This window comes from Pelodiscus sinensis, chromosome 1 (assembly GCF_052426305.1).
Source record: "Pelodiscus sinensis isolate ZL-2025 chromosome 1, ASM5242630v1, whole genome shotgun sequence".
Taxonomy (NCBI): Eukaryota; Metazoa; Chordata; order Testudines; family Trionychidae; genus Pelodiscus; species Pelodiscus sinensis.
Genome location: NC_143052.1, coordinates 293,848,870 through 293,873,078, shown reverse-complemented (window position 1 = coordinate 293,873,078; position 24,209 = coordinate 293,848,870). Strand labels below are relative to the sequence as shown.

Below are 24,209 nucleotides of genomic sequence, written 5' to 3'. Positions count from 1 at the left end.
ATTTAAAAAGATACTTCTGGCTGGAGGCAGAACAATGTTAGGAGACAGACAAGATGGAATTAAGTAATCCAAGCAGATGATGACCAAGGCATTAATAGTTGTAACAGTAGGGACAAAAAGGAAGGGTTGGATTTTCAGTGTTGTGGAGACAAAAGTAAAAGATACTGTGGTATGAAGGAGCATAGCAACTTTTATTCTTGATTGTCTGTTTTGACTAAAAACCTGCCTCACCTTAAATATTTTCTTCGTCTTTAATTCTACTTGTCAACATCAGAAAAGGTTTTGATCAACCTGTGTTACTTGGAACTGTTACAAGTGCCATTAGAGTGATGCAACATATAAAACTAGCCTAGACAAAAACACTTGTGAATATATTGTAGGAAGCAGGCATTTATGGGGTTGGATTGGATGATCTAATGCATGTTTTTCAGAGTTACCTTCTGTGATTCATAGCTTTAATAAGCCACTGTAATATTCTTGTATTGTCCTTTAGTATAGCTATTGATTATAAACTGAAAGAGGCAGCACTGTTAAAACTGCAGAAATAGTGAAGGTATAGGATAACTGCAAATACTGTAGTTGGTAAGAATACAAGGGGCAGAAATGTAAAACATGGAATTTCCCTTTAGGAATCATCACTTCATAAAATAAATCTACGTGCAGCAGTTGGAAAAGATACCATTGTTCAATTTTTAATTTATTTTTACTTTATGCAGTCAGCACAAGAAAAAGATGGTAATGTACTGTATTTCTCAGCCCTTATATTAAAAACAAATTGATTCAGTTGACTTTACAAAAGATAAATACATCCAGAAGTGAGTCATAAAGAGAAAACCTTTGAAAATTGTCAAATACTTGCTGGTATATTGTGTATTTATTTACAGAAGTAGTTCTCTGCACTTTCTATTTTTATAGCACATTTCTAATGTATCCTTGGCTGGATTGAAGATTAATTAGCTGTTATTTATACTACATAATGAAAGTTACGATTTCCAAACCAGCAGAATTGTTAAACAACATTACTTGACTGGCCAGTGAAAAGTTGTTTTGATTTTTTTCCAGTATATCAGGGAAACAATCTCCCTTAATTTTCTTTTAGATAAAGAATGTAGTATAATCCATAATTGCCCAGGCTCTAGCAGTAGAATTCCTGGAATATAATGAAATCTAAGTTATCGTTACATTTCCTGTGAACACCCTTCCCCCCTACCCCTGCCACTTTCTTCTGTGTTTTTTCTGTTTTCTGTTCTTCCTTTTTTTGTTGCTGTTGTGTCGTCCACCACACATGCTTTTGTGGTTCCACCTTTTTCCTCTGGGCATATTTTTCACTTCACTCCCCTTTTAAAATCACTTTTGTAACTGTTAGTCTCCTTTTTTGACGTTAATTTAATCTCTGCAGAGGCAGCAGGCTAGTAGCATTTAACCCATGGAAGGGACTCGAAAGGGAAATTAAGTCTTTTCATAGGTTCTGCTCTTCCCTCCTGCCCCCTGTGCATTATTTGTGTGTTTCACACTGACAAGTGATATATTTTTTTTTTCAACAAGCAAACAAAGTGGTTGCAAATTGTGGCTCATGCAATCAAATGTTGCCTGCAGCTAACTATCTGTAATGTGCTTGTTGCAAATGATAGGTTCCTTCCTTTTCTTTCTGCAGAAGTTGTTTATACAGGCAGCAAAGAAGTTGTTTATACAGGCAGTTGTTTATACAAGCAGCAAATAGGACTGGCTCAGTGCAGAGAGATGAAATCCTACTAGTCCATGGGCTGCGAGTTATATGGGCTCGTGGTGCCCATGCTCCAGCAATATTCAGAGCCGGGGGCCCTGCTCCAGCAATATTTGGAGCTGGGTCTCTCCCCCAGTCCTGCCTGGAGCAGGCCCCGACCCCCACCTGCTAGCCCCCCCGGCCCCAGACTGTCTCTGCCGTGAGCAGTTTTCAGTCAGCTCCCCCTTGCCGGCATGCACTGCCAGCTGCCGCTGCCGCCATGCGTGGCGTTTCCAGGTGACCGGGGAGATGCCCGGGTGTGACGTGACATCATGGCCCAGGACTTTAAAACTGCTCGGCGCGGTGTTGTGCCACGCGGCCTAGTTCCCGTTCGGAGTCGGGGACTTCTGGGGCCCGAGTGCAGACTCCGGCCCCGCAAAGTGGAAGGCAGAAGGGCGGGGAGGGGGAAAAACTAGGGGGAAGGGGCTTGTGTGGAGTGGGAGAGGGTGGGAGAGGAAGGCACCAAGGGACAGCCTGGAGGAGAGACAAATGTCAGGGGACCAAGTGCAGATAATGAGGAAAAGGGCAGGAGGGGAGGTGTCAGTGGCAGGGGGAACAGGGTGATGCTGGGAGAGGAGAGAGTAAGGCATTGGGGTCTAGAGGGGGGAGAGGGAGGTGCTGAGAGAAGGCTTGAAAGAAGGGGTGGTCATGAGAAAGGGGGGATGGAGCAAGTCGTGTGAGGGCACAGGGGGCATGAGGGGAATGGGGGCAGAGAGTGGTGAGGGGGTGGGAATCAGGGAAAAAGGGGCAGGGGCAGTAAGGGAAGGGGGAGGCACCAGGAGGTTGTGGGGGTAAGGGAAGGTGCAGGTGCCAGGGGATTCTGGGGGTGAAGCAGAAGGGCAGACACCTGCAGGGGAGGGACCAGCATCAGAGGAGAGAGGCAGGGCAGGTGTGCAGAGGGAGGTGTTAGAAGAGGGGATGAGGAGGGGTAGCTCACATGATCAGAGTGGGGCTACTGGAGGAGTGGGAACAGGGAGGAGAGAAGGGCTGGTGGAGGGGGTGCAGGTTGCAGGAGGGCTGAGGGCTGTGAGAAGGGCAGGAGTCAGGAGAGCAGAGGAGGGTGAGGAGTTGGGGGGCAGCAGGCACCAGGGGGGCTGATAGAGCAAGGGGAAGAGACATGGCAGCAGAGAGAAAAGGTAAAGGTTTATAAAATATTTATTAATAACTTGGGTGCCACAGTGGCACATCCAAACAAGCCACATGAACTCAGGACTGGTGCACAACACAAAATTCATTCTGCTCATGGGAGGAAACTCTTAGGCTATGTCTACACTGGCGGTTTCTTGCACAAGAACATTTTGCACAAGGGTTCTTGTGCAAGACGTTTTGTGCAAGAAGATGTCCACACTGCCATGTGCGAGCTGTGCTTTTGTGCAAGAGCATCCATGGCAGTGTGGACGCTCTCTTGCCCAAGAAAGCTCCATTGGCCATTTTAGCCATAGGTGTTTCTTGCACAAGAAATCCTTGCCGAGCATCCACACTGCCCTCTTGCACAAGAGAACTACACTTGTTAGGAAAGAGCGTAGCTCTTGTGCAACCACGCCGTACTGTAAATTTCCTTGTGCAAGAGCAGGTGGACAGTGTGGATGCTCTATGGGTTCTAGCGCAAGAACGGCTGTACTTGTGCAAGAAGCCACAAGTGTAGACATAGCCTCAGAGGGAACGCTTCCCCCAGCCTCTCTGCCCCCGAGTTAATGTCACACACATTGGGTTAATGCAACAGCAGGATAGTTGCATGAGGGGGGTTTGGTGAGGACCAAACTAATCCCTGTTGGTAGGAGGATGGTGGGAAAAGTCCTTCCAGAGGGGTGACATGACACCTTTTACTTCTGGTCATGTATCCATCTTGCCCTGAGTGTGTTACCTCCAGAGGCGTGGTTAACGGGGGTCAGAGGGCATGGTTAACAGAGGCCAGGGGGTGTGGCTAATGGGGCACCACCAAAAATTATACAAACCTGCCTCCCACTGGCTGCTACTGCTAGAAGGTTGAGAGGGCAAAGCTCACTGACTACAGCTGCTGTTGCATAGTTTACAAAGTATATGTCCAGCATCTACGTTGGGTGGACATATGATAGAATTTTCAGAAAATCTCACTATTGATCTAACACCAGTTGCTAGCAAGTCTAGGGCAATGCATTTATTTTTACCATTGTGTCTAATCCAGCTGCTGGTTTTTCTCTTAACATGTTAAGAGAGGCAAATTCAGAGATCAACGTATATATCTACATTCTTGTGAGGCTAACATGTCCTTTCATTAAGTTAAGTATTTGGGGTAGAGGAGGTAGTTAATTTGGAGTCCCACAATGGCTGGAAACTAAATGGTATCTTTGGCAGATTTTGCAGCGGACCGCTGTTGAAGTTAACATAAAGGAGGGAAGGAATCCTTAGCCTTTTACCAGGCATACGCTAGGAAAATTGAAAGCTTTATTGTGTGATAATGCATTCATTTCCTTTTGAGTGTATAAATAACAATTTTTAGAGCGATTGTATATGGTTGCACCTTTACAATAACCAGCCAGAGAGTAGAGACTGATGCAGAGGGGACAAAGGCTGGGTCGTGGTCCTTCAGTTCAGTCTATCCCTTCTCTAACGTATTTTTACTGCGCAACTCTTGCTTTATCTTTCTCTTTCGGGTAGATTAGGGTCAACATGGGCAGCTTCCTCTTTTGATAGTTAATGGGGGTTTTCAGGAAGTGTGGTCTTACATTGCACTTTAGGAAGAAGAATAGCTGCATATCAGCTCCATCAAAAGAGCAGCAGCTGCTTTCACAAGTTTCTGACTTTGATATAATAATGGTGTGTTCTAGGTATTATTTAGCATTTTTAAACATTCATAGTGTAAATAGCCACTATGTGCATACTTACTTACATTTGTAATACTATATTTACTAACTCACAACCTTATTTTGTTCCTAGGATTTAGAAGAATTTTGCTTCAGGTTTTGTATAAACCACTTGACTGTTGTGACACAAACTACAGGCTTTGCAGAAATGGACCATGACCTCTTGAAGAACTTCATTAGTAAAGCAAGCAGAGTAGGAGCATTTAAAAACTGAAGAATGGTTGCTGCAAAACAAGGTGCTTTCATCATGGGAACACTTGCCCTTTGAAAAACATACCAGCCCTCAGAATTTATGAATGCTTGAAAGAAAAGATGACATCATCCATTGAAGTCAGTGTTAATATTAATGGGTGGATGTAGTAAGCTTCTGTATAGCCTAATGCACAAGCTTTGTGAAGAAGGGTATGGAATAGAATAACAACCTGCAAGAAGCTAGTTTTACATAATTCTAATGGAATAATTACGTTTTCCTTTAAAATCAAGTGGACTGCTCTGTATTTTCCATATGTATTCTTCCCCCCCTCCTTGAAATATTTTCAAAAACAGCTTTTTAACATCTTCATCTGAACTGGATAGCATAAAGCTGGCTGTTTCATGCTAAAGCTTCATTATGCACTTTTACAGTTAATAAAAGTAAATGTGCTACAGGAAGATTCCCCCCTTTCTGGTTAATTTACCTTCCCCTCTAGAGAAATTTAGAGATACTTGCTTTGTGTTGCTAAATGTAGGATAAAGGAATATATTATTCTAGCAGATGTACCCAATGTTGCTCGGGTCCTTAACTGTAGCAGTGGTTGGGGTATTTTTTTAATTAAAAAGGAAAATGTACATGCTTTATTTAAATGATGGCGGGCAAGAGTGTATGTGTGTGCGTGTGCGCGTGTGATCCAAGGCAAAGGGTGCAAGAGTCTGGGCATCTGACGAAGTGGGTCTTTGCCCACGAAAGCTTATGCTCCTACACTTCAGTTAGTCTATAAGGTGTCACAGGACTCCTCGTCGCTTGGGCACGGAGTAGGTTGCAGGCGTTAGGGGAGGGTGGGGATGCAGGAGTCGGAGGAGCAGGTTGGAAGATGTTGGGGGAGGACTCGGGGCAGAGAGTGGGAAGTGCAGGACTCAGGGCAAGGGTCTGGGAGGGCTCACTGGGATCACTCACGGCAGTGAGGACAGCACTGCTCCTATGGCAGTGGCTGCCCAGGGTGCCTGTGGCTGCTGCCCAGAGTGCTTACAACCATGCTGCTCCAGGGCAATGAAATGACAGCTCCCCAGGGCCAGCCAAGACTGTGCTCCCTGCTGTTGGCTCTTCCCTCGGAGGTCTGCACTAGCCAGTGTTCCTCCACAGAGGGCCGAGGCTATGCTGCCCTGTTGGCTGCTTCTCCTGGGGGTGAGCAGCCAGTGGCTGGGGCTGTGCAGCCCAGCCCCAGCCAGCAGCTGCTTCCTGGGTCACCTGGGGCTATGCTGCCCAGAAGGTGGCTCCTCCCGGGACTGGTGGGGCATGGTGGTGGGGGCTGCCTGGTCCTGGCTGGCAGGTGGGACTTCCCCACTTCAGGACTGGGGGCTGAGGACCTGGAGGGGGGAGTGTTTTTATGCTCCTGCTTTGGGGTAGGGAGGCAACTTATGAGTGTCCAATGGCCTGCAATATGCAAAGCTCAAGATCCAACTGGCTGTTCTCTTACTGGTGTGGCTGCCCCCTGTGGTCACTGCAGTATAATTGTCCCCCTGTGGTCGTGTGGAGCATAACTATCCCTGCTATCATTCCTCTCCCATTCTGTTTGATGAGACACAATCCCATTTCAGGCCCATCCCATTGTACTGGCACAACCAAACCCTTTTCATGTTTTAAGTTAGGATAAGAGGATGCTGCATACCAAATTTGGTTGCCCTGGCTCTTATCATTTAAGAGGAGTTCTTGAACAAATGGACTCACAGGCTGTGTCTGGACTACACGCCTTTTTCTAAAGAGGCTTTTTCGAAAGTATCGTTCAAAAAAGCCTCTTTCATAAAAGAGCATCTAGATAGCATTACACGGATCGAAAAATTGATTGTTTTTTTTTAAAGATTTCGAGGGAAAAAGAAAGGCACCCAGAACCGCTTCTGACATGGCATGGGGGCAGCATTTACTTCCTGGTGCTGCTACCTGCCCTTTGCTTAAAGCGATCCCCCTGGACAGCCATTGCTCTGCTCCTGCTTCTGGCTTGCCTGCCTCCTAGAGGGACAGCAAAGCTGCTGCAGTGCTTGCTCTGGTTGCCCTGCTTTCTTGGAAACGGTTTCTTTTCTGGTTGGTTTTTCTGCTTTTCACTGGGTTTTTTTGGCCATGGAGCCAGAGCTGCCCCTGGGCAGGCAATGGCCCCATACCATCTGCGTGACACAGTCATGATGCTCCTTCCCCATCTGGACCCGGACCAGAGATAGGAAAGCTTTGCCCAGGATACAGGATCAATGCCTTTGCCTCCAATCTTCTTCCTGGAGAGGCATTTTTGGAGGCTCGACACCAGTTCCAACAGCTCGTTGTGGAGCTATGGAACGACCAGCAGTGGCTCCACAACTTCCAGATGCGGAAGGCTACATTCCACCAGCTGTGTGTTTAGCTCTCCCCTGAGCTCCAACGACAGGACACCCACCATCCCCCTGGAAAAGAAGGTTGCTATTGCCCTGTGGAAGTGTACAATGCCCGACAGCCACTGCCCGGTGGGACACCAATTTGGCTTGGGCAGGTCTACTGTCGGGTCCGTCTTGAAGGAGGTAAATCACTGAAGGGTGACAGTCACTGCTGGGGGAGTGAAAAAGGGGGACTGTCAAGAAAGGGCAAGGAGTAGAGGGGGAGCTCCTTGACTTACCCTGAGCTGGTCCCAATCCGTGCACCGCCCCATCAAGCAGCCCAATTCATTAATAGGAAGGGCTAGTTTTCAATGGTGCTCCAGGCCCTGGTCGACCACTGGGGACAGTTTACTGACATTTGTGTTGGGTGGTCGGGGTGGGCACATGATGCCCACATCTTCAGGAACTCCTGCCTCGGCTGCAGGCAGGAACATTTTTCCTGCATTGGGACCTTGCGCTTGGGGACGTGCACATGCCGACGTGCATTGTGGCTGACGCAGCCTACCTCCTGATGCTGTGGCTGATGAAGCCCTACACCGGCCACCTGGATGCGAACAAGGAGCAGTTTAATGCACATCTTAGTCGGGCATGCAAGTGGAATGCGCGTTCAGACGTTTAAAAGGGAGGTTCTGTTGCTTGCTCACACGACTAGAAATGGGGGAACACAACATCCCTGAGGTGGTGGCTGCGTGTTGCGTTCTCCATAACCTTGTGGAGAGAAAAGGGGAGGCCTTCCTCCCAGGGTGGGGGACAGGTGCTGATGGCGAGGGGAGGCAATTTGAGCAGCCCTGGATGGCTGCCATCCACCAGGCTCACTAGGCTGGAGTTCACATCTGGGAGGCCCTGAGGGAGCAATTCTCTGAAGGAGCCCACTGACTCTCCCCAGGCTCTCCCCTATGGGGGCTTGGCCCTGGCCCAATACAACCTTCCTTTCATAACCCTCACCCTGACCCTCTGTCTAGAAACACCAGGTTTTGTTTGAAAACATAAATTTCTGTTTTATTGTAATCAATATCAATAACTGAAAGCATCTAGAAATGTAGATAAAATATCAATTCTTATGTTCATTGTATAGTTTTCTTAAAGCACAGTTTTTGAGTCAAAAATAAACATTTTCTTAAATAAACAACATTGTCTGTAACTGGGGAGGTGGGGTGCTGAAAACCTGGAAGGGGGAGAGGATTCAGGTCGGACAGTACTTCCCTGCAGGCTCCTGCTGCCTCGTGTCCGGAGATCACCATGGGGTCGGGTGGGGCGACAGACAGTGTGCTGGACAGGGTGGGTGGGGGTGCACTTGGGTGTGGGAGGGCCGGAGGATGGGGGGGGGCTGGGGGAGAGGAAGGTGCAAGGGGGAGAGGGGGTGGTGGTGAGGAAAGAGGGTTTGGTGGGGCAGGGTCATGGTGTGCCAGAGGAGCGGTACCGGGGATACGAGCAGGCAAGCCACAGACCTCCCGCATAGTGGCACAAATAGCAGTGCGCTGCTGGACGAGGTCTTCCAGCAGGTGGTCGTGCCACAAAGCCTCTGCCTCCATCCTCTCTTTCAGGGTCTTGTTGAGATCCTGCAGGGCTGCCACATGCTGCCTCAAAATGTCAGTCTAGACATGCCAGTGCCTGCAGCTCCTATGTATCCAGGATGGAGGTGGGGCTGGGGTGCTGCGGCCCTCTTGCACAGGTAGTCCGGCTGTGGAGGAAAAGAGGAAGAGACAATCATTCATGCGTGCACCTGCTGTCCCCGAGGGCATGTCCTCGCTGTAAGGGACTCTCCTTCAGACAGGGGACTCAGAGGTTCTGCAATAACACCATGTGTGAGCTGGGCAGCAGCCTCAGCATCACAGGGGTCCCAAAGTGCCAATGGGACTATATGCCCCTCCCCCCCGCACAGCCAACCCACCTGTGTGTGTTCTGGAAATGGCTCCTGGCACCCCATGTTCACACCCGTGTGTCGCACACTGCTGCTACATGGTTGCTGTCCAAGCTGAGCATTACACATGTCGCTCACACATCAGCCACTGTGCACCCACCCTGTGTGTGGCACAACTTCACAGCACTCACCTGCTGGTTCGTCCCCGATGTCCGAAGACACCTGGGAGGCCTCTGGGGTCTGGGTGACCAGCTGCAGGGTGAGGATCACAGTATCATCGTCCTCCTCCTCTTCTAGCACTGGGCCTCACTCTCCAGATTCCCTGGACTGCTTGTGCCCCAGCTCTGGTTCCTCCATGACAGGGTCTGATAACCCAGATTGCACGAGATGCAATCTTGGCTTCCCCACCGCCACGAATGTGCACCAGTGCCACGTAGTACGGAGAGTAGTGTGGGGCTGCCCCAGAGCTGGAGCTCTCATCTTGGGCCTTCGCATACCCCTGGTGCAATTCTTTAACTTTGGCCCTGGGTGCTGGGTGGTGCCCTCTCCTGGCCAGTCCCTGGGCCATGCGGCCATAAATTTCCGCATTCCTGCGGCATGAATGGAGGACTTGCAAGGATTCCTCCTCGGACCACAGCTCAAGGAGATTCTTGATTTCTGGCCCTTACCCTGCTGGTGTCCGGCGTTTGGAGCCCCTGGGTGGGTCCTCAGAAGTCTCCCTGGAAGGGCCAGGAGGGTCTTGGGGCTGTGACATGGCTGGAATCCTGTGGGACAGGAAGAGCTGTGTGCTCTGGCTGGCCTCCTGCCACAAATGGCTGGCAGGGTACCTGTCCCTTTAAAACATGGCTGCAGACAGGAACAAGAGAGGTGCAAGGCATGCAGCTGGGCTGTCCACCAGGGCTTATCCTGGTGGCCTTTTTTTCCCCCTTGAAAAAACTGGCTCCCTGCGTCCACACATGCCTTTGTTTGACAGATCTCTGTCAAAAAAGGCATTCTTCCTTGTAAAATGAGGTTTGCCACTGTTGAAAAAACTTCCGTGATAGTCCAGCATATTTGATAATCCGGCACCCCTGGGTCCTAAAGGTGCCAGATTATCAGAAGTTTACTGTAGTAAGGTAAATCCCTCTTAAAAGAGCCCTAGACTTTGCAAATTAGGAGCAGCGAAGGCTCAAGAGAAGGCCATGCTGCATTTATTTGTAACAAAGGACTTATTTTAAGTGCTAGAATTTTTTGGCTCTTAAAAACCATTGTCTCAGACAAAAAAAAAATTTGGGTCTTTTTCTCCAGTGGCTTTACCTCAACTCCCCAGTGGAACAGTAACTTCTGACTTTTGTGTCATATAATGGGTTATTTCATTGTTAGTTTTACTGCTAAGAAACAGAATTATCAGTTAACTTTAACTTGTCTGCCAATGTTAGTGTTTACAGATAAGTGGAAGACAGTATGGGGGACAGTGATCATGAAATAATAGAGTTCATGATCTTAAGGAAAGGTAGAAGGGAGACCAGCACAATTGAGGTAATGGATTTCAGGAAGGCAGATTTTGAAAAGCTCAGAGAACTTGTAGGTAAGGTCCCATGGGAAGCAAGACTGAAGGGAAAAACAACTGAGGAGAGTTGGAAGTATTTCAAAGGGACGTTGTTAAGGGCCCAAAAGCAAACAATTCCGCTGTGTAGGAAAGATAGAAAATACGGCAAAAGACCAGCTTGGCTTAACAAGGAGATCTTGCATGATCTCAAAATAAAAAAGGAGTCATATAAAAAATGGAAGCTAGAACAAATAACAAAGGATGAATATAGGCAAGCAACACGGGAATGCAGGGGCAAGATTAGAAAGGCAAAGGCACAAAATGAGATCAAACTAGCTACAGGCATAAAGGGAAACAAGAAGACCTATTATAAATACATTAGAAGCAAGAGGAAGACCAAGGACAGGGTAGGCCCACTGCTCAGTGAGGAGGGAGAAACAGTAACAGGAAACTTGGAAATGGCGGAGATGCTCAATGACTTCTTTGTTTCAGTCTTCACTGAGAAGTCTGGAGGTGTCCCTAACGTAGTGAATACAAGCAGAGAGAGGGTAAGTTTAGAAGATAGGATACACAAAGAACAAGTTAAAAATCACTTAGGAAAGTTAGATGTCAGCAAGTCACCAGGTCCCGATGAAATGCATCCCAGGATACTCAAGGAGCTGATAGAGGAGGTATCTGAGCCTTTAGCTATGATCTTTGAAAAATCATGGAAGACAGGGGAGATTCCAGAAGAATGGAAAAGGGCAAATATTGTGCCCATCTATAAAAAGGGGAATAAGAACAACCCAGGAAACTACAGACCGGTCAGTTTAACGTCTGTCCCAGGGAAGATAATGGAGCAGATAATTAAGGAAATCATATGCAAACACTGGGAAGGTAATAAAGTGATAGGGAATAGCCAGCATGGGTTTGTGAAGAACAAGTCATGCCAAACTAATTGATAGCTTTCTTTGATAGGATAACGAGCCTTGTGGATAAGGGAGAAGCGGTGGATGTCATATACCTAGACTTTAGTAAGGCATTTGATACGGTCTCGCAATATATTCTAACTGATAAACTAGGCAAATATAACTTAGATAGGTCCACGATAAGGTGGGTGCATAATTGGCTGGATAACCGTAGTCAGAGAGTTGTTGTTAACGGTGCTAAATCCTCCTGGAAAGGGATAACAAGTGGAGTTCCGCAAGGGTCTGTTTTGGGACCGGTACTGTTCAATATCATCATCAATGATGTAGATATTGGGATAGAGAGTAAGCTTATTAAGTTTGCAGATAATGCCAAACTGGGTGGGGTTGCGACTTCTTTGGAGGATAGGGACATAATTCAAAATGACCTTAGCAAGTTAGAGAAATGGTCTGAGGTAAACAGGATGAAGTTTAATAAAGAGAAATGCAAAGTGCTCCACTTAGGAAGGAACAATCAGTTCCATACATACAAGATGGGAAGCGACTGTCTAGGAAGGAAAGGGATCTAGGGGTCATAATGGACCACAAGTTGAATATGAGTCAACAGTGTGATGCTGTTGCAAAAAAAGCAAATATGATTCTAGGTTGTATCAACAGGTGTGTTGTAAGCAAAACTCGTGAAGTCATTCTGCCGCTCTACTCTGCACTAGTTAGGCCTCAGCTGGAGTACTGTGTCCAGTTCTGGGCGCCACATTTCAAGAAAGATGTGGAGAAATTGGAAAGGGTACAGAGAAGAGCGACAAGAATGATTAAAGGTCTAGAGAACATGACCTATGAAGCCAGGCTTCATGAACTGGGCTTGTTTAGTTTGGAAAAAAGAAGATTAAGGGGGGACATGATAGGAGTTTTCAAATATCTAAAAGGGTGTCACAAGGAGGAAGGAGAAAATTTGTTCCTCTTGGTTTCTGAGGACAGGACAAGGAGTAATGGGCTTAAAGTGCAGCAGGGGAGGTTTAGATTGGACATTAGGAAAAAATTCCTAACTGTCAGGGTGGTCAAATATTGGAATAAATTGCCAAGGGAGGTGGTGGAATCTCCCTCTCTGGAGATATTTAAGAACAGGTTAGATAGACATCTGTCAGGGATGATGTAGACAGAGCTTGGTCCTGCCTTGAGGGCGGGGGGCTGGACTCGATGACCTCTTGAGGTCCCTTCCAGTCCTATGATTCTATAAGATTGGTATTTGACATGAATTGTGCGTGGGAGAGGATGGATAGAGAAAGTTATAAATCAATTAAGTGATTCAATCATGAAAGTGAAAGAAGCTAAATGCCATTTAAACACTGATTAAAAAGCAATAGGTGGAGGTGGTTTCAGTGTGCTAATGCTTGCGTGGAAAGACTTTTGCACTGTGACACAGGATGTTGAGATTATAAAATGTTTATCAGTTTTGTTTTCTGTTGTGGTTCAGAGAACTAATTTGCATGTGAATTATTTAATCTAATTTCTGCTTAAAGAAAAGGTGAACTGGTTTCAAAAAAAGATGGGCCAGTGTTAGGACACCATACCAGCCTTGCTTTGTCATAGACTTCCTGTGTGCCCTTAGGCACATCCACACAGCAGCTGGGAGCTATAATTCCTAGTTCTGGTTCCATATAGCAGCAGCTCTGCACCTAAAAATAGCAATGTGACTTAATGGTATTATCCTAAAACCGGACCCATGGTATCACCAGAATAGCTTATCTATTGCCCTTTCCTTGGTTTAGCAGAGGTTCACTTCAAGGTAGTCTATTAACCAATTACTGTTTTTACAGGCTGAAAGGGGACCTGCCATAGAGAAATTATTTGGGTTTACTGGCAGTTTCTTGTTAGAAAAACTCCCCAGAATAGTTTGAGACCACTTAGCCTTGGGAGGACTCAGATACAGCCTCCAAATACAATTGTTTGTTCAGAAAAGTACTGTGTAGGTAGCAAAGCGTCTTTTATTACAATACCACATGGATGCTACCTGTAATGTAATCTAAGCATGAAGCTCTGGAAATAAATCCCTTAACACAATTCCTTAATACAGATTTACAAATACCTCAACCGCAGCATCGCACAATTAGAACATTATGAAATGTTGCACCCTGCATACAATGATCAACTGTGTGCAATCACGGACAAGCAATCTTCAATCTTAAACTATATATACAAAACAATGTAACATTCATAACACAAACACATATATCTCCATTAACCCCGACTTAAATATGCATACTCAATCCTATTTCTAGTCTGTATTTGCACTATGTCTAGCATGTTGACTTGACCTAAATGTCTTTCCCTCTCTACTGTTAGGGTCCATTCTGTTTTGCCAATAGCACTGCCAGTTTAGTTATTCTTATTTTAATTCTTCCCCTAGGTCCCAGTTCAGAGACTCCTGTAGATGGCCACCACTTACTGTAGATGGCCCTCCTACTCCTCTGTAGAGCTCTGCAGCCCTAGGATCCTTTTTGCCTTTGCCTCAGGGCTCCAGCTTATAGAGATCCCCGCATCCCACATGGAGCTGCCTTCAGCTCCTTGGATTATTGCCTGCAGCACTGCTATGTTGTGGCAGAGGGCAGCAAGCACCTTGGTCTGCAAGGCAGCAAGTCCTCTTCTCTCCTCAAGCTCCAGAGAGTAACTGAAGCTCTGGAACAGCCTGGCCGTGATTGACTGCTCTTTGCAGCCCCTCTCTAATTGACTGCCTCCTGCACAGACTCCCTAAGGCACTATTGACTCCTTATGAGCCAGGGTGGGGCATCACAAAGCAATTCTGGAACAGCAAATCACGTTCTCATAAAGCTGAATTTTCAAGAACCTTCAAAGATCACAATTGACTGTGACAGGAAAACACAAGTGTCCGTCTGCACTCCACTAAATAGTCTGCATTCCGTGAATAAGGAACCAAGGATGCACTGGTAAAGAAGTCTGACAGGAAAGCCAATTTAGAGCAGTGTCTACCTCCCTTGATGCTCTTCTCCCTAAGAATTATTTCAGTTCGTGCTCTGCACACCCATGCTTGGATTGTTTTCTTTCAGGCAACTTTTTATTTTTGTAGTAGTGACTACATGGAACTAACTCTTTGAGAGAGCGTCTCCATGGGAATGTCTGTTTTGAAGATAAAATGTAGATGTCCTGGTTTGTTTAGTCATCAGGGATTTTATGCATATAATTCTTGACCCGGACAATTTAATAGTATTGTATATACTGTTATGAACATACACCTGGTAAAAATGTCTTTACCTTTATTAAACAGCAGCACAAAGTGCTTTCCTTTGCACTTAAAAGTCAAATCTTCCGAAGTGCACTGATTTGATGCTTGGAAACCAAAATGCATGTGTACACATACAGGTATATGCTTGAACAGCAATGTGAGGACACTAAATCCAGCATAGCCATTACAGATTATTATTTTTTTTAATAACTGGGGGCTAAACTGAGGATGCTACCACCAGAACCACTCCTCTTTATCTTGGAATTTGATACATTTTTAGCACTGTTAGGCAGAATTTCTGGAGTTTCTAGTTGGGACAGCAATGAACAAATATTTGTAGATGTTGGGGGACTGTAAACCTAGATTGGCGAGGTATTCGTTCAAAAACTTGACTAATGGCCCAAGACAAAGATGGGGAACCTTTTTTGGGTCAGAGGCCACTAACCCACAGAGATATCAGTTGGGGGCCACATGTAAGTGAGAAGTCAAACAAAAAAAACCCCCACACACCCCACACCATACACTTATGTGCACATACAAAAATTGATGAAAAAAGTTTAGAATTTTACTGTGATTGCTAAATTTGCTTTTTGCAGAGAAGCAGTTAGGGGGCAGGGAGGATTTCCCTGCCTTCCCACTCCTGTAAGGGATTCCCCCCTCCTCAGGTCCCTCATGCCTTCTTAACTGTTAAGGAGGCATTGCTGGTAGCATATGGTTTCAGTCTGCCAGATTCTGTTCCCTGATGAAGCCAGCCTAGTCAGGGAAGGGGAGAGAAGCCTGCCTGCTGTGGCCTCCCCTTCCACCCAAAAAGTGTCCCATGCAGGGAAGGGGCTCAGGGCCTTCCCTTCCCTCCTGCTCTGGGACTGGATCCCTCCCCCTTGCTCTCCTCTGGTCCGGCACACCTCTGTACCAGCAAAAGGAGTTTTGCTGGCAGCTTCTGCAGCTGTGGGAGGCTGGAAAGCAGCTGCAGCCTCTTGTTCGCTGCTGCCTCCCGAAACACTGCAGGTCTCCACCCTGTGGAGCTTCTCCCTCCTGCGCACACCTTTCCCACATGCAGGAGAGAAACCGGAAATCTGGCCACGCTGCAGGGGAGGCTGGGGGAAGTCTGTAAAGCAGCCCCTGGGGCCTCCCTGAGGTGTCTACAGCCACTGGACCCCTCCCCCCCCGTCCCCCAAGGGCAGGATGAAATTGTTTGGTGGGCCAGGGCAGAGGTTACCCACCCCTGGCCTAAGATATCCTTCCATGGCTAAACAAGAGACTTCACCAATTAACCACTGGGGAAAATAGGTAACTAAAGGCTTCTTGAATTAAATGGAAGTTAAAAGGAAGAAAAGAAAAAAATGCTACAATAAAGGGGTTTGTCATGGTAACTGATGTTATTAGTTCAGTCTCGTGGTTTTTCTAGGACCTACCTTTGGAATGATGGAGCTTTATTATAATGCATGTTCATTGTGTAAATTGCTGTAGTGTACAAATCCTTGTAACAAATTTAAGATCATTGTTTCTCCTTTGGATTACTTTGTAAAATAAAACTTAACCATTAGCATGACAAATTTTGCTTATACCCCTCAGAAGGGTTGTTTGTAACCCTACTATAATAAAATATCCATCCAACTTCAAAATTTCTCTAAAATCTCATCTAGCAGACAATTAGTGGACAACTAATATTTAGGATCTGTTTTTGACCTGATTATTATATTTTAAAGCCTACATAAAGTTGCTTCAACCATTTTTAAACGAACAGCTATGTATTACTTCTTTATTAGTATGTTGTGGGGGTGAGGGGAGAGAAATAGGTCACATGCCAGATAAAGACTGCAGTTTCAAAACCACAGTCATCTTCATTTACGTGTGACATGCTGGGATGTAAATCTATCTCTACACTAGCCTATTGCACACTGGGTCTCTGCTGTTATGCACTAAAATTCCATAGTGCTCTTTGAACTGCTGTTTCAAAGTGGGTTAGGATCAATGAGTGCTACAGAACTGCAGCACCCGGAAGCAGGCTAGGGAGGGGTAGATTTATAGCCCAGCTTGCAGGGGGAAGGAGTGACGGGAAGATGTTGCATGGACAAGCCTTTAAGGAAATGACTGTTATGACTCGTAAACAGCAATAAAACCAATTTTTGCCAAAAAGGGATGAGGGGGAATTTGACAAGGAAACAGATTTCAAACCTTTCAGAGAAGTTAATGCAGTAATGAAAGAGTGATTACCACTAGGTGAAATGCCCTGTGTGTTTTTGACATGCTACTTCTACTTGGTAAAGAAGGTTGGTTAGTTTGTTTCAGGATTAAGTGTAAATGAACTTGTTACATTTTTAAATATTCAAACTGTATCATGTGCTGTTTTTTCCTACAGCAACACAGCCTTCTACAGATGTCCTACCATGTTATTTTATAACTTTTTGCTTCCTTGGCCTGCATTTAACTGCAGTAACTCTCACATACTCAAGTGGGTGCACATGCTGTTTACTTAGACTTGTCTAGAGTGCCACTGTTTTGGAAATACAAAATGTTTCATGCATAGTTCTACATGAAAGCTAAAGTTGCATTGTTGAGAAGGAGCATAAATAACTGAATACAATCTGTTATTTTCTATTTCTGCAATAGCTAATCAGAAAAGTTACTCTAACCTTTAAAGCAGATAATATCAGGGAACAGAGGATATAAGGAAGAGATCCAGAGACATGATTAAAACGTCTGGGAAAAAAGGTCTAAATTTAGATTAAGTTCCTTAGAGCAGCAACTGTGTATGTTTATACAGAGTCTAGCATCACAGGATCCTGCTCTTCATTGGGACCTTGTGTGCTATTGTAATACGAATAATGATAATGCTGGTAGAAAATATAATTAGTAAAACATGAAATAATTTCAAACTGAGCAAAATAATGGAAGTTTTGTAGACAGCTAAGGGCCCAACTGGGCATTTAAATCTAGATCTCTGTACCTGGACAGAGTTTCACTGAAGTTGAGGGGCTCCGCTCTCACCAGTTGCAGGATTTGCAGCTTTAGCATTAAACAGAAGGAAGTTATTTCCACATGGTACTTTATACCTTGGTACTTTAAACAAAGTTACAAAAACCACCAATAAATATTATTAAAGCTGTTTTATTTATCTTGAAAGTAATTCAATCCATCAGTTGTACAATATGCTACCATACACTTTTAAATGTAGTCCTCACTCTGCCTGAACAAAAAAAGGACACTGTCACAGTACAGAAAGAATAGCCTAAGTACTGAACTCTGCTGTGTACTACCCCTTTCAGTTCTCTAGCCAGCAAAGTTAATATCTGGACACTATGCAACTATGGAGCTTAAAGTCCATGTATCACATTCATTGCAATATAGTTCACGGCAAACTCTGGGGAAAAAAAGCAAAGAAATCTAAAATTATAACACTTCTGTGCATACTTCAGGAAACTGAAACTATATTGAAACTTAAAACTTATGGTAGTTGATTTATTTCAAATTTCATCAAAATATTTCCACATCAATTTACTGTTGTACAGATTTTAAAACTTGTTCTAGGATTAGATGTTTTTACTAACAAAAACTGATCTTTAAAAAAAAAGATGATGCTAGCAGAACTATTTTTTATTTTCAGCAAGGATTTCTAAATAAGTTACCCACACAAGATTTTTAAAAAACATGTTTCTGTGTCATAAAACCAAGGTGCTTTTTTCTACTATATCTGCTTGAATTTAAGCAGTTGCACAAAATAAATCTTCATTAAAAAGAATGGATAATTCTAAAGGCAACAGTCACTTAAAAAGCTGCATCTGTTAGATGGTTAGAAATACCTTTCCTTTGTACTAAGCAAAACACCCACAACTGAGTAGTTAATTTAAAAATGTATGGCTGTGTCTAGACTGGCATGATTTTGCGCAAATACTTTTAACGGAAATGTTTTTCCGTTAAAAGTATTTGCGCAAGAGAGAGTCTACACTGGCATGGATGCTTTCGCGCAAAAGACATCTTTTGCGCAAAAGCATCTGTGCCAGTGTAGACACTCTCTTGTGCAAGAAAGCTCTGATGGCCGTTTTAGCCATCGGGCTTTCTTGCGCAAGAAATTAACTTGCCTGTCTACACTGGCCCTCTTGCGCAAGAATACTTGCGCAAGAGGGCTTATCCCTGAGTGGGAGCGTCAAAGTATTTGCACAAGAACCACTGATTTTGTACAGTATGAAGTCAGTGTTCATGCGCAAATACTCGCGGACAGTGTAGACAGGCGGCAAGATTTTGCTCAAAAGCGGCTGCTTTTGTGCAAAATCTTGCCAGTCTAGACGCACCCTATTTGTTTAGCAATAATTCAAGTAGTCTTAAAGGATGTGCCCTTTTATGGAGACAGGGAGGACTTTGATCAAACTTTTCAAACCTGAATGCTTCAAATGTCAGATTCGATCTAAATACGAATGTGTGTACACCTGCAAATCCACTGAGGTCACTGGGAACTGGAGCTGGTGGCCACTTTGAAGACAAGGCTATTTATTCTTAAGAAGCCAACTTGAGGAACATGGGGTTTAACTAAGGTTCTATTCCTGTTTTTTGGAAAAACGGAGTAAGCAAAATCATTGACTTAAAAAAAATCAATATTTGTAGAGGTCACAGCAAGAAATTCCACCTTGGTGGTAATTTAATTTATTTCATGTACATTTTTCAGGATCCAGAAATATCAGACAGTACACTTTGAGTATTTTGTACTTTGGCCAAAAAAAAAAAAAAAAAAAAAAACGCAAAAAATTGGTTCCTGAAACACACTCATCATTCTGAGTAATTCATACTTAATGATGTTCAAATTGACTAACCGATGATCAGCAGTGTAACTGTCCACTCAAACTGTGAGGGGAAAAAAGTACTAGAAGATGTTTAAAATCTGAGGTATCTGCTATTTGTTTCAGTAGTATGGCTATGAGAGTTTACTTTACACTTTGTTTGCTTGCAGGTTGTACTTAAAATGTTAGGGCCTAATCCCGCAACAGTTATGACTGCATGCATAGTTAATGGGCCTTAGCATGGTAATTCTACTGAGGCATAAGTCGTTGCAGTATCTGGCCCCCAATTCACAAAATACGCAAATAGTGCATAAAATTCCAACATTAAAATGAAATCTAATGAACAAAAGAATTAGTGCATTTCAAATCATTCTATCTAACTTTATTTTTAATAGTTTAAAATAAGTAGAATGAATTGGACTCAAATGAACAATGTTGCTGTAGGAAACTGAAAAACTTTTCCAAATTCACAAAAATATATAAATTAATAAACTCGGTGGCTTACACTGTGTACATGCTACATCATAAGGCATAATATCAATGAAAACACTGAAACAAAAAAAGCCAAATACTTTAAACTAACAATTGATAATAAAAAAACGTAACTAACATGGTGGCTGAAAAACAAAGGCAAATGCAGAGATGTGTGCTGGTACATCGCATGGTCCTGAGAAGATGTTCATTTTTCTTCAGTAGCCAATGAATCAGTTCCATCATTTAGTTTTTGCTTTTGCATTCTTGTTCGAGTAGATGCTAGAGAAAAGTGACAGTAACTTTTAACCACCTTTTACAGTAAATCAACTTGTGCAAAATAACTTTAAAGGGTGTCTTTATTAGTGATACAAACAAATTAAACCCTAATTTGAACCACAAGTGCTAAAATATTTAATTCTGAAATACTTCAGTAATTCTGACTTACTAGTTTTACAGCCTTAAAGAACTGTGTACTGAATATTGGTTTATCTCCCACTATTGTTATAATCAAACTCTTATCTCTCTCTTTCCTGACATAAAGCACGTCCAGTGAGCCTTATATGCAATTCAAGTCTTTTATTACTCAGAGACAGCTGATAACTCAAGCAAGAGAGTGAAGAAAAAGAATAGTTGCTTCATAAACTGTGTGATTGTGAGACACAGAGTCTTGATGTACAGACACCCCAATGTCCAGGAGGCAAAGGTGAGCCATGGGACTATGAAAACTCTCCTGGCAGAGAGAAAAACCCTGGGAAACCTAGTAAAATTAAACAGGGGTAAGAGAATACGAGATGCCCCGGCTTCTCAGTGTAAGAACTACTAAGCGTAGAGCGTATTTTAAGTAACTGCAGGCAGAGAGGCCCGACAGAGAGCCCTGGGAAACCTTCCACATACTGAAAATCCAAAGCAGTACACCTGGTCTCTTAGGTGCTACAGGATCAAGTGATAATTTCTAGTAATTTAGTACAGATGACTCTGTTGGAAAATGTTTAGGAATACACTTCGGTGTGGCTGCTTTAAAAGGTGGACGTTAGCACAGATTTCACTGCATGAATATATGAAACAAGCAGGGATAGAAGACCATGAAAAGATAAAGCACATTAAAATGGAGCCTAAAAAGTAGCACTATCAAAAGCTGCATCTGAGACCTCCCATCAAATGCAGCATTTAACCACATGACTTTTCTGCCCATAAAGGCTGCTGATCTTGAGTGTCCTGCTTTATTTTCTGATAAGTGAGCCCTTTGTGTGCATTCTTACTAGTTAGAGTCATTTGGAAATGGTGCCTTTGTAGGCTTTCATGCTGCTGGGTCTGGGATTAAAACAATATGAAAGCAAGCATTTTATCAACTGTTCTGTCCTTTTCAAGAGTATCATGACTCTTCTCCTGAGATCCAATGTAGGTTGCTGAATTTTGTTTGCATACTTGAAGTCAGTATTAAAACAACCCTAATTTTTAGGATGAATTCTTCTTCTGTATTAGTCTGTCTCTGTGGAGTATGCAGTAAAGTGGTTTGTTGGAGTGTGCTATGCACCCCCAAAATTCTGCCAAGATCACTGATGGTTAAGAGAGTAATACCATTTAGGTGCCTGCAGTACTAAAATAATGGTGGAATCTTCAAAAGTGTACCACATTGGCCTAACTGATCTTACTGAACTTGAGGAACTATACCATTCACTTCAGTAGGAGCAGAATGAGGCCAACTCTAAGCACTTTTGAAAATCCCACTCAAATCCCTTGTCAGACATCTCATTTTAGGTCTAATGCTTTCAACAGATATGCAAATATCATCTCATTTTAGGTCTAATGCTTTCAACAGGTATGCAAATATCATCTGCCAAAGAGGTCACCAGGGAACAACAAAGTGCAGATTTTATTAGTTTTTAAAGTACTGCGCACCAGTTCTGGTGACTATGAGGTAAAAGAGCTAATAGAATGTGAACTGTTTACATCTGTACCCTGCACCCCCCCATACCACAAACTGAAAAAAGTTCCAAATAAAAATGTAAGTTTTCAAGTCTTCCTGCACCCTGTTTTCTTTAGCTCGTCTTCAGAAGCATCATAGACTCCGTATTCAACGTCTGAGGGAATGTTGAGAGAGTCAATTTTTCCCCCTTGATGGCAAGTGCAATAGGGTCTGGGATGTCAGATATGTCAGCTCTGAGAACTGATGAATGAGCAATCAACATCACTCTCTCATTGGTCTTCTATGCCATTCTGGACAGCAGTGGAATTGGACGGAAGGTACAGTAAGGAATTGAGATGACCAGTCCAATGACAGATATCCACTGCTGCCATTTTCTGGAGGTTCTCTCTGAGGAGAGGTTTTGTAACCTTTCCTGACACTGAATACTATTTACTAACCCAAAGAGACTATTTGTATAAGCAAGTCCCATTTGATTGAGTAAAGGATGAAAAATTCAGCACTAGAGCGCTATGCTGGTTTTCTGCAAAGGAGAAAGGTTATATAGGATGTTATTAGTTTGAAAGCTCATGGTACAGACATCATTTCCTGGAATCTCTGTGCTCCACAGATTCTGAGTCAAACTAAAGACTCTTCACTGTCTCCTAATCGAAATGTATCTTCCTATGATTTAATGGTGAGAATCTCTCTTTATAGACAGGGGATGATGCCAAAATCAGTCCGACACGTAATGGGGGTGCTGTCTGCTCTGTGTGATTCCCATTGACTCACCCACATGTGTATTGGCTCAGACATCTAGTCCCAGCCTGAGCAGATAACAAGGTTCTTCCCAGGGGGAGAGACAAAGGAAGGGAGGTGGAGATGGCCATCTGGCTGGGAGGGAGGGCCTGGGAGCTGGGCAGTTCTTGGCTGGGAAACATTAAGAAAAGAGACTAAGCTGACTCCTATGGATTCGGGGGCCTGTGGATCCCTACCCCAAGGGATCTGAGGCTGCCTAGGCCCTCACTTAGATGCCCACATAGAACGTGGACTGTGCTGTACCTCACAGAAGCAATAAACCCTCTGTATTCTACTGGCTGGCGGAGTCTCATCTTGCTACAGACGGGGTACAGGATTGGGGGGCACCCGACGTGCCACCACACAGTCCTCTTTAGGTTTCCATATGTTGTGCATTTGGTCAGTGCCTTGAGATTCAAAATATTTCTCATTTCTTTAGATCATAGAATCACAGAACAATAGAACTTGAAGGGATCTTGAGAAGTCATCGAGTCCAGTCCCCTACCCTCATGGCAGGACCAAGCACTGTGTAGACTCTCTCTGATAGATGTCTAACCTGCTCTTAAATATCTCCAGAGATGGGAGATTCCACAACCTCCCTAGGCAATTTATTCCAGTGTTTAACCATCTGACAGTTAGGAAGTTTTTTTTTTTAAATGTCCAACCTAAACCTCCATTGCTACAGTTTAAGCCCACTGCATCTTGTCCTATCATCAGGGGCCAAGGAGAACAATTTGTCTCCCTCCTCCTTGTGACACCCTTCTAGATACTTGAAAACCGCTATTATGTCCCCACTCAGTCTTCTCCTTTCCAAACTAAACAAACCCAATTCTTTCAGTTTTCCCACATAGCTCATGTTCGCTAGACCTTTAATTATTCTGGACTTTCTCCAATTTCCCCACATCTTTCTTGAAATGTGGTAACCAGAACTGGACACAGTACTCCAATGGAGGCCTAATCAGCGCAGAGTAGAGTAGAAGAATTACTTCTAGTGTTTTGCTCACAACACTCCTGTTAATACATCCCAGAATCATGTTTGCTTTTTTTGCAACAGCATCACACTGTTGACTCATATTTAGCTTGTGGTTCACTATGACCCCTAGATCCTTCCTAGACCAGTGTTTCCCATTCTGTATGTGTAAAACTGATTGTTCCTTCCTAAGTGGAGCACTTTGCATTTGTCCTTATAAAACTTCATCCTAATACCTCAGACCATTTCTCCAGTTTGTCCAGATCATTTCGAATTATGACCCTATCCTCGAAAGCAGTTGCAACCACTCTCAGTTTCGTATCATCAGTAAACTTAATAAGCGTACTCTCTATGCCGATATCTAAATCATTGAAAATGTTAAACAGAACCAGTCCCAAAACAGACCCCTGCGGAACCCCACTTGTTATGACCTTCCAGCATGATTGTGAACCATTAATAACTACTCCCTGAGAATGGTTATCCAGCCAGTTATGCACCCACCTTATAGTAGCCCCATCTGTTTAGGCCCAGAATAAGGATAGAGTTTGTTCCAGACAATC

The 24,209-nt window shown here is 44.1% G+C and overlaps 2 protein-coding genes and 1 long non-coding RNA gene across 5 annotated transcripts in view; 2 read left to right on the top strand and 1 right to left on the bottom strand.

Moving 5' to 3' along the window:
* Positions 1-5,433, top strand: part of LOC102446047 (RCC1 and BTB domain-containing protein 2) — a 52,004-nt gene extending 46,571 nt beyond the window's left edge. The window contains exon 13 of the mRNA XM_075919041.2: positions 4,679-5,433. Within this exon, the coding sequence (XP_075775156.2) occupies positions 4,679-4,819 (141 nt within the window). The 3' untranslated portion in view covers positions 4,820-5,433. The remainder of the gene's footprint in view (positions 1-4,678) is intronic.
* Positions 1-24,209, top strand: part of LOC102445424 (uncharacterized) — a 187,820-nt gene that overhangs the window by 80,860 nt on the left and 82,751 nt on the right. The window lies entirely within an intron of this gene.
* Positions 19,426-24,209, bottom strand: part of RB1 (RB transcriptional corepressor 1) — a 150,521-nt gene continuing 145,737 nt past the window's right edge. For all 3 annotated transcript variants that reach the window (XM_006122970.5, XM_006122971.5, XM_075919037.2), the window contains one exon: positions 19,426-20,257. In XM_006122970.5, coding sequence (XP_006123032.3) covers positions 20,184-20,257 — 74 coding nt within the window. In that variant the 3' untranslated portion in view covers positions 19,426-20,183. The remainder of the gene's footprint in view (positions 20,258-24,209) is intronic.